General features: G+C 35.9%; 1 protein-coding gene across 1 annotated transcript in view; it reads right to left on the reverse strand.

Moving 5' to 3' along the window:
• Positions 1-826: 826 nt before the first annotated feature.
• Positions 827-11,207, reverse strand: part of MYCT1 (MYC target 1) — a 21,471-nt gene continuing 11,090 nt past the window's right edge. The window contains exon 2 of the mRNA XM_017539036.2: positions 827-3,681. Coding sequence (XP_017394525.2) covers positions 3,167-3,681 — 515 coding nt within the window. The 3' untranslated portion in view covers positions 827-3,166. The remainder of the gene's footprint in view (positions 3,682-11,207) is intronic.

The following is an 11,207-nucleotide window of genomic DNA, read 5'->3' on the forward strand; positions in this document are numbered from 1 at the left end:
TTGAGCAATGGCATGATCTCGGCTCACTGCAACCTATGCCTCCCAGGTTCAAGAGATTTTCTTTAATTTTTCTTTTTGGTGAATTGCTTGTTTTGCTCCATCACTAATTTATCTAGTTACAACAGAGTATTTTCCATATCTGTTTATGTGTGCTAATCCTAACTTCAAGATATTGGCCATTTTTGCCATATTTATATGAATTAACTTCTTTATTCTTTTTTGGTTTTGCTTGTTTTTAGACTTTGGATAAATTTATCTTTCATGAACAGAATCTTGGAATTTTTTAAATAATCAAAGCTGTTAATATTTTCCTTTGTAATTTATTTCATTCCTTTGGCCCTTAAATGTGCCCCTTTTCTATTTCATAGGTTTGCTAAACATTTATTTCAAACTTCTTCTATTTTTTACATCGCCATTATTTAAAATATTTATTCTCTAAATAAGTGAAGTAATTATGTAATTATGTAGATAGTGAGATAAGAATCTAAGTTCATGTTTTAAATAAATAATTTTCTAATTCTTCCATCCGTGCTAATTTTAAAAATTTATAAAACTCATTTATGATTTACCCTTTCTCCATTATACATTTTTATATGAGAAAGAATTTGTGTCTCAGTTCATTCATTTACAAATAGTCCGGATTAGGTTTAAATATCAAAGTAAAAAGGAGGCTTTCTTATTCAATAAATTTTAATCAGCTCAAATTCTATAGTATAATTTTTTGTCTAACATGTTCACCTGATTTAATCTGAATTTTATAATTTCTTGACTTCTTGCTTTTTAGAACAGTGTTTGCATTATTTCATAAATGAACTTTGAATAAAAATTGACATCAATTTATTTTTATTTTATAATCCACAAAACATTTCAAATTAAAGAAATACAATGTTAAAGTCTCCAGTTTTTGCTTTAATTTCACATTTCATATACTGCACAATATTTAGGAAGTAGTCATTTTGACTGTTTTATATCTGGGATAGGGATGCAGCAACAATTCTGCCAGACGGTTAAATGCCCCAGAGGATTTCTGCTCTTCTCTTTCTAACATGGGAGATACAAAGCAGTTTTTACTCCCAACATAAATTCTCGATAAAAATTATAACTGTTGATTTTTCATGGTAGGCATTAAGGATGACACGCAAGTTAAAAAAAAAAAAAAAAAAAAAAAAAGCCTTGTTACCAAGTTAATTTTCTCTTGAAATCTTACTTGGCTGCTAAATTTATTTGCTGCAAACCAACTTAAAACAAATTTGTTATTCTGTTAGCTTTTTTCCCTTTATGTTTTCTTTCTTTCATCTTCTCCTTTCTCCCTCTTTCTTTCTGGCATGTTTAATTAGAGAACGTCTTCTATAAACATTATTAAGAATAATTATCCTTGAGAAATGATGGATAATATAACTGAAATGAAAATAATAAAGAAAATGCCACATGGAATCTCTTCATCTTGAACCATATTCAGACACTATTAGCTCTGACCACTGCAATAGGAAATGAAAAGGAGAATACTTTTTCACTGAAAATTTCAACGTTCAAAGAAACAAAGAAATGGCCACATTTCCCATATTCATAATACTGGAAATGAACCACAGTCTTTTTGAATAATACTCCAGTGAACTCATGTCCTTAAATGAAAAGGGCAGCCACAGACATCTGCCCACTGGAGCTCTCCTGTGCCCACATTTAGGGATGCATCCTCCCTTACAAGGGCAGCCACCTGTGGAAATGGCTTCTTAAATAACTGTCTGCATCAAAGACCATATGGTATGGCTTAATCACTGTACAAAGACTCTGCAGAGAAGTTGGAATTGAAATCCATAGAGAAACAAATGAGGGATGTTGCTTGATGACTAAGAGTCAATCCAGGAAAGAGAATTCTTCATGGGTGTAACATCTATTTCAATAACAAACACTCCCCCAGTGACTCATATCTATTTGTCTGTGAAGTTACAAAAGAAGATCCCCAGAGAAAGTGCTTTCCAAGTTGCTAGATGTAAGTTTAAGAAAGAAAACTTTTCCCTTTAGAAAAATGTAAGTTTGGTTTTAAACTTGAGGCTTATTTTTAGGTTAAATGAGTTGGATTTTTTTTCCTGTTGCTTTTCTAATAACATAATGACAACAATGGAGAAAAGGTAAATCATCATGTTAGCAAATTCAAGAATTTTGCCTCAAGGAAGTAGATAACTATTCTTGGGAAAAGTACCTAAAGAGTTTGTCCAGAAAATACAGTGGCAAAAATGAAACATCCAGTGACACCAAAAGAGTTCAGTTTCCTGTGCTTGAGTCCCATACTTCTCATAATGAGTAAAATCAAGGAACTTAGAATGTCCTCTGTTCTGTCATTTTGTGCCCACATATTCCACTAAAAATCTAAGATTGGCCAGGCATGGTGTCTCATGCCTATAATTCCAGCACTTTGGGATTTGGGAGGCCGAGGTGGGAGGATCACTTGAGCTCAGGAGTTTGAGACAAGTATGGGCAACATAGTGAAGCTTCATCTCTAGTAAAATTCAAAAACATTTAGCCGGGTAAGGTAGGGCACCCCTGTAGTCCCAGCTACTTGGGTCACTGAGATGGGTGGATTGCTTGAGCCTGGGAGATAGAGGTTGCAGTGAGTTTTGATCATGTCACTAGACTCCCAGCCTGGGTGACAGACCAAGATCCTGTCTCAAAAAAAAAAAAAAAAAAACAAACCAAGATTGAAAACTGTCAGTGTGATTCACTTGCCATTCTAAAGAAAGTAAAATCCAAATTCCTCAGATTTTTTTTTTTTAAAGTGACACAGTGATTTTTCTCTCTTTATAGTCACATTGGAAGTGAATGAGGATTGTAATCCACAAATATTCAAAGTTTTAATTTTAAAGTATATGTAATTCAGCTTAGCTGATTCTTATAGTAGAATCACTATTTTTAATAAGCCGCACATTGAATACAAAATGCATAAATATAAAACTCTTGAGGGAAAATATTACATTTTTTTGAAACAAAAGGGAAAACATGTTCAAAGAAAATGTGTTTTACATTGTAAGGTCCAACTTACACAATCATGTTTCAACTTGGAACTCATCAGTTATTTGGGCCATGCCCTCAAAATTCTGTTTAGCCTATTTATGATTTCCTTTCAATAAAAGACAAGAAAAGAAAGAAACATCAACCAAAAGTACCCCACTCAGGAATCTGGGAATGCCTTGATGATAGACTCATAGGCAGGTGGGGGCGGGGTTGAAAGGCCGACTCGAAGACTGTTACTGGACCAGTGGAAATCAGGACGGCTCAGACTGTGGGAAGTGCTGATGGTGGGAGAGATACTGGAAGAAGCTAGAGTCACCAGGTGACTCTCAGTTTCCACAGGAAGTGGTGGACATTGCAGAAACGGATGGAAAGTAGAAGCTCTGAAACTTGATTTTCTCGGAAAGGAATTTGCTTGTTCCAGGGAGGCTTGTCGCTGGAAAGTGAGACTGGCCAGGCTGAGGTTGCTTCGACGTTCACAGCCACTGTGGCGGTAAAATCCAGTTCTGTTGAGGCCGTGGGTGTAAGAAGACCTAGATCTCCTGCTTGAACTCCACTGTGAGATGGGAGCACTGGCTCTTCTTCTTCGAGACAGAAACATTAACACAGCCCAAATAAATCCTCCAAGTACCAACCCAATTGCCATGGATATGGTGAAGGACATGATAAGGTCCTCTGAAACAAAGGAAAAAAATTGCTAAATCAATTTTTAATTAGGTTTTCAACTAAAAACAAGGGGCAGCGTATATATTGCAATTCATAGAATCCATGATTAATTTAAATATACTTTGAATTAGGGAAATAGAAGACAGTGTTAGGTGGATATGAACAAATGGAAGCTGATAATGCTTCCATTTATTCAAGCCAAAAGATACAAAATAACACTTTCAGCTGTGGCATTCCAGGTCACTTAAGCTGTTTTATCACCTTTAAGAAATAAAAGAGAAAAATAGTCTCACTTGATGTCATTAAATTACGGTGTTTAGTTCATACATTTTTATAGAGTTGAAAATGTAGCCCAAAGTGGATTTCCTTTTGAGTTATAGTAGTAACTAATGTGCCAGAATTTTGTCATCACTTTAACTTTGCCTTTTCCTCTGTCTGCTTTCATCAATCACATCGATTTCTTCCACCTGCAGTCTTCATGATGCCTCACTTCCTTTGCTGTTTCTGAGGCAGGAAGTGCTGGGGTAGAACCATCTGGCCAGCTGACTGATTTATGCCATATTTCCTGAACTCCCAGACAGTCACCTATATCTCTGACTCTTTGATGACTTGACCTGTGCAGACTACTGGGCTCTTTCTTATTTCCCAGATTCCAGCTCATGCTTCTATTATGCCCTTGTGATGATGAAATTCCTGTCACCTGGACCTCCATAGAGTCTCTGCTACACACCAGTATTCTCCTATAATTCACAGAACTTGTAATTTATTCAGATTTCCTTTTCTGGGGAGAAAAATGGCTCTTCCTAATGGAAATGCTATCTTACTACTTCTTGTAAACTAAAAACATATTCTTGAGTGAAACTGGGTAACTGAGTCTCCCCCTGCCACACTGCTTTACATAGAAAAACTCTGGATATTAGAAGACTCCTCCAGCCTCATGGTCCCCGACATTTCCCCACCATGATCTAACTCATTATCCCCCACATTTCCCCTCTATGACCTAACCCACTAGTCATGTTGTTTTCTCAGTGTCCGAAAGCCTGTCATTCTGTCTAAAACTCTGTGCTTTTCCACATATTTTTTTCCTTATTCTCTGAATTCAATTTTCTAATCTTCTGTCTGGAAACCTCATTCTTCAAGATCTACTTCAAGTATCGCATCTTCAATAAAGACTCCTACATTTCCTAGACAAAAATGAGTAAGGAGAAAGGTAGACTACCTTATCTAATTGCCTATCTAGGTGTTCTGTATTGAGAGAGCCATAGCCTAGAGATTAGCCCATGGCTGTTGTGAGACTGGGGAAGAGGAGAAGAAAATAGCCACAAATGTTTCACTCTTCCTCCCATCATGAGATAAGAGTCTGTTTCCCCACTCCTTGAATCTGGATAGGCTTCTTGACTTGATTTCATGAGTAAGATGCAATGGAATTGAAGCTATACAAGTTCAAGGCAAAGCTACAAGAGGCTCAGCTTCCACCCTTCCTGCTCTTGGGAGCCCTGCCACTGCCAGCTTATAAGTAAGGCCAGACTAGTCTGCCAGATGACGAGAGACACATAGCCCAGGAACCCCTATTGCCCTAGTCAAGAGCCTGCTAACCTGGACATACAAATGGCATCATCCTAGATAATGCAGATGATAGTCAACTCACCGAATGATTGTGGCACATGAACAAAGACCAACAGAAAACCCCACTAAGCTGATTTCATCCCAAATTGCCAATCCACAGAATTATGAGCTAAGATAATTATTATTATTTTAAGCTACTATGTTTGGAGGTGGACTGTTACATGCCAAAAGCTCCCTGATGCAGGGTTCCAAACTCAGCTCTATTCCTAATATGTTGTATGATTTTTAGGGAATTTGTTTAGACCCACTGATTTCATTATACACACACACACACACACACACACACACACACACACACACGAGGGAGTTAGATTTTATGATTGCCAAGGTTCTTTTTAGCATGTTGTTGTAATCTATGATAATATATACACCACCTAGAACATGGAAGTAACAAAACAAACTAATGTTAATAACTTACAAAGGAATAATCACTGCTGCCTAATTTTAGTATATATCTCAGTGTCCTTCCACCACATATTGTCACATTTATCTCCTGTGGAAAAGCTGTATTTATTGTGTTCTACTTTCACAATTCTCCATACAATTGGTTATATAGAAATTCTCTAAAATTTGGTTTTAGGCAAAGGACCCAGGCACCTGTTTTAGTGTATTATATTGCTTACTCCTCAAACACTCCAATAAAGGAAATGCTAGTGTTATTCCCATTTAATAGTTGTGGCTACTGAGAAGTAGGTAACAAGCTTGTAGTCTCACAGCTGGTGAAGGTCAAGTAAGGATTAAAAACCAAAGCATCTTAATAGATAAATTGCTTTTTTGTTTCTTAAGTGTAAGGCAAGAAAATATTAAAAAGAAATAAAAATGAAATCTAAAATGAAAATAAGCAACATAAAGTGCATAAAAATTGAGTTGATTCAACACCAGAGTGTCTTGTGGCCTGTTATGAACAGAAATACTTGAGAGAATGGTGGTTAAATAATACTGTGTGTTCTACAGATGTATTTTCATGAATCAATAGCCTTTCGTGGAGACTTTTAAATATCAACAAGTTCAGCTATGAACTCATAGAAATGGAATTTCAGCTAAAACAAGCTCTTAAAAATGTATTGGACACAAATTCCTCCTTTTATAGATATTGAAACAGAAGCTAAGGTTTATGTAGTAGAATTAACACTTCATTTATTTTAATAATTGATTAACAAGTATCACTGGTTAGGGAACTATTGGTTACACTCATGTATGATATAAATGAGAAGACAAATACTCAAATTTACAAACTATACGTACTTGCTATTGTGTGTAAGTGTACCTAACCACTACGAGAGTCTGACTGAAATTTCTAAATATCTCAGTATACAAGCAGGCATAATAGATAGAATTTAAAAAGAGATATTTCCATAATGGTTGCACTAATTTACACTCCCACCAACAGTGTAAAAGCACTCCTATTTCTCCACATCCTCTCCGGCATCTGTTGTCTCCAGATTTTTTAATGATTGCCATTCTAACTGGTGTGAGATGGTATCTCAGTGTGGTTTTGATTTGCATTTCTCTAATGACCAGTGATGATGAGCATATTTTCATACATTTGTTGGCTGCATAAATGTCTTCTTCTGAAAAGTGCCTGTTCATATCCTTTGCCCACTTTTTGATGGGGTTGTTTTTTTTCTTGTAAATTTGTTTTTGTTCTTTGTAGATTCTGGGTATTTGCCCTTTGTCAGATGGGTAGATTACAAAAACTTTTTCCCATTCTGTTGGTTGCCAGTTCACTCTAATGGTTGTTTCTTTTGCTGTGCAGAAGCTCTGGAGTTTAATTTGATCCCATTTGTCTATTTTGGCTTTTGTTGCCATTTCTTTTGGTGTTTTAGTCATGAAGTACTTGCCTATGCCTATGTCCTGAATGGTATTGCCTATGTTTTCTTCTAGGGTTTTTATGGTGTTAGGTCTTACATTTAAATCTTTAATCCATCTGGAGTTAATTTTTGTATGAGGTGTAAGGAAGGGGTCCAGTTTCAGTTTTCTGCACATGGCTAGCCAGCTTTCCCAATACCATTTATTAAACAGGGAATCCTTTCTCCATTGCTTGTTTTTGTCAGGTTTGTCAAAGAACAGATGGTTGTGGATATGTGGAGTTACTTCCAAGGCCTCTGTTTTGTAAGACAGTGTGGTGGCTATTCCTCAAGGATCTAGAAATAGAAATACCATTTGACCCAGCACTCCCATTATTAGGTATATACCCAAAGGATTATAAATCATTCTTTTATAAAGACACATGCACACATATGTTCATTGCATCACTGTTTACAATAATAAAGACTTGGAACCAACACAAATGCCCATCAAGGATAGATTGGATAGAGAAAATGTGGCACATATACACTATGGAATACTATGCAGCCATAAGGAAGTATGAGTTAATGTCCTTTGCAGGGACATGGATGAATCTGGAAACCATGATTCTCAGCAAACTGACGTGGAACAGAAAACCAAACACTGCATGTTTTCACTCATAAATGGGTGTTGAACAATGAGAACATATGGACACAGGGAGGGGAACGTCACACACTGGGGTCTGTTGGGGGTGGGGGGCTGGGAAGGGATAACAGGGGGTGGGGAGATTGGAGAAGGTTAACATTAGGAGAAATACCTAACGCAGGTGATGGGGGGATGGAGGCAGCAAACCACCATGGCATGCGTATACCTATGTAACAATCCTGCAAGATCTGCACATGTACCCCAAATGTAAAGTATAATAGTAGTAATAATAGTAATATAGCCAACTAGCAGCCCTTAGAGCTGCTCTGCCTATGGAGTAGCCATTCTTTTATTACTTTACTTTTTAAATAAACTTGCTTTCACTGTAAAAAAAAAAAAAAAAAAAAAAAAAAAAAAAAAAAAAAAAAAAAAAAAAAAAAAGAAAAGAAAAAGAAAAGAAAAGAAAGAGAGATTTCCTTGATTTCAGCAAAATGAAGTTAAAACCAGAATCTGAAAGGAGAACATATATTCATTTACCTAATGAAGGTTTTAAAGTTTCCAAGAGTTCTTATACTTGGTCTCTGTGTATGCTCTTTGAGTCTCTCACCTGACAAATCAGATATTCCCAATATAAATGTTATTTATGGTGAAATAATAGCAAACTTTATATTCAAGAAAAAAATAGAAACTATTTAAATACATAATCAATGAAGAATAATTTCTTGACTATTAAAGTGACTTGAGGCCAGGCACAGTGTCTCATGCCTGTAACCCCAGCAGTTTGGTAGGAGGTGAGAGGATTGCTTGAGCCCAGACCAGCCTGGGCAATGTAGTGGGACCTGTCTCTACAAAAAGTAAAAATAAATTAATTAAATAAAATACAGCAATTGAGTAAATTAGCAAAGATGACAACAATACATGAAGTGAGAAATATATTTATATTTCAGATGACTGTTTTATTTCCAAAATATATTATTGTTCTGATGTAAGAAAACTAGAATCATATCCAAGCTCTAATGTACAAGTTATTATAGAATATATTAGACCATCACAATCTTCTTAACTGACAATTTTCAGTTTGGGGAATAAAAGATTATTTTTGTGGCACTAAAACTAGAACAATATTTCCATGACAGCAATTTGACAACAAACCTATTTAAAGTGATTAAAAAGCACATTATCTGTGGCTTGGTAATACTTTAATCTGATACTGTAAACCTATTGCCTATGCACAAAATTTGGGGAAATGACTTAAAATGTCATCAAATATTGGGTTACATAAATATCCAAAAAGGATTAAATAATGTATTTAAAATGTACATGAGAATCATAAGAATCATATATACACACAATAATAGGCTATTTAAAATTTGAATGAATATAAAGTAGGATAAGGTGGAGGTACAACAGAAATTATAAACATTACAGAAAAATTGCTATTGATATGGATTTAATTTTTGCTCAGTTGCCTACACATATCATGAAAATGACTTTTTAATCCATAAAGTCAGTAAAATACATACTTTAGAAATTGTATTAGTCTGTCTTCACACTGCTGATAAAGGCATACCTGAGACTGGGCAATTTACAAAAGAAAGTGGTTTAATTGAACTTATGTTTCCACATGGCTGAGGAGGCCTCACAATCATGGTGGAAGGCAAGCAGGAGCAAGCCACATCTTACATGGAGGGCAGCAGGGAAAGAGAGCCTGTGCAAGAAAACTCCCCCTTATAATAACCATCAGATCCCGTGAAACTTACTATCACAAGAACAGCATGGGAAATTCCTGCTCCCATGATTCAATTAGCTCCCACTGGGTGCCTCCCACAACATGTGGGAATTCAAAATGAGATTTGGGTGGGGACACAGCCAAACTATATTAGAAATCATTGCACGAATTCTTATACATTGTAGAATATTAAAACAGCTACAAATAATACTGCTGACAGAAGAATTTCTAAGACTTCCTGAGATATACGGTAAAATGCCTGGCTTCTTAAGCTCCCTTAAGTCCAAACACAAAGGTAAATGTAGAAATGCAGAAAGGCAATGAGAAAGAGATGTTGAGTCAAACAGCAGTGGTGGTTTTTCATACACATTTTTTTTCATTTAATTATAGTTAATAATTTTTCTGACCCACCCACACTGTAGAAGTTAAAAGCTATGTGATGAAAGCAGCACCTACTAGTCATACACTTTAAATTTTCATATATGTAAATCCATTCTGGCAGGCTTTTGACAATGTATTTTGGGAGTCCTTTTTAAAACCTAGTGTAGAAGAAAATGTAACTGAAAAAAAAAGACACTGGCACAGATATTGCTTTTTAAAAAACAATATGCCTTCTTAGTTCTCAACAATCTTAGGAGAAGAAAAATGGGCCATATTTCTTCTTATAATTGCAATATAATACAACTAATAAGAACAAAAGATTACTTTTCTAAATGTAGCTCTCCTTTTGAAAGCAGAAAGAAAAAATTCTAACATTGGTAAGGCATGCCATATAAATTAAATATATGTTATCCCAATTTGTAATATGTACCTACAAAACTAGCAAGTAGATGGCCCATAATAAGCCTTCAATTAACACTGGCTCTTACTGCTAATAGTTTCGTAATTTACTCAAGTAATTTAAACTTTATTGGCCTAATAATAGCAGCCACATTCATGTCTTCCAATTTAAGACTGTAATATTGAGTATGATTTTCAGTAAATATAATCAATACCTCAAATTCCATCTGCTGGTATTAAAATTTAGTAGAGGTCACCATCTAGTGGCCTTGAGTTGAATCATTCCAACTCTGAAAGTGATTTGATCAGTGACAGCAGAATGGGACATTGTTTAAAACATTCAAAACCTTTGCAGTTGTAAGAATTGCTAAGTTCAACATTCACCAGAGCATGCCATGAAGTCCTCGATATCTTAGAGTGTATAGGAGAATGGTTCAGGCAACAGAAAGACTTTTGACAACAAGGATTTTTAGGGAGAATAATATTTAGGGCATAGAAATTTGATTAATTATAATAATTTAAGCAGCCAAGGAGTATTTTCCATTATATCTAGTTTGCCAGAACGTCTTATTGGGTCTGTTTTCACAAACAAACAAAAAAAATCCAGAATTCAACTTCTTCTCACTACCCACTCTGACTTCACTGACCCTAGTGATCACGTTTTCACAGATGCTGATCTGTGACCTGGACTATGGCAGTCATCTTCTTTTTTTTCCCCCCATTTATTTATTTTATTGCATTTTAGGTTTTGGGTTACATGTGAAGAACATGCCAAATTGTTGCATAGGTACACACGTGGCAGTGTGATTTGCTGCCTTCCTCCCCATCACCTCCATCTGGCATTTCTCCCCTTGCTATCTCGCCCCAGCTCCCCACCCCACACCGTCCCTCCCCTATTTCCCCCCAACTGACCCCAGTATGTAGTGCTCCCCTCCCTGTGTCCATGTGTTCTCATTGTTCAACACCC

This window comes from Cebus imitator, unplaced genomic scaffold (genome assembly GCF_001604975.1).
Source record: "Cebus imitator isolate Cc_AM_T3 unplaced genomic scaffold, Cebus_imitator-1.0 Scaffold6, whole genome shotgun sequence".
NCBI classification, from domain to species: Eukaryota; Metazoa; Chordata; class Mammalia; order Primates; family Cebidae; genus Cebus; species Cebus imitator.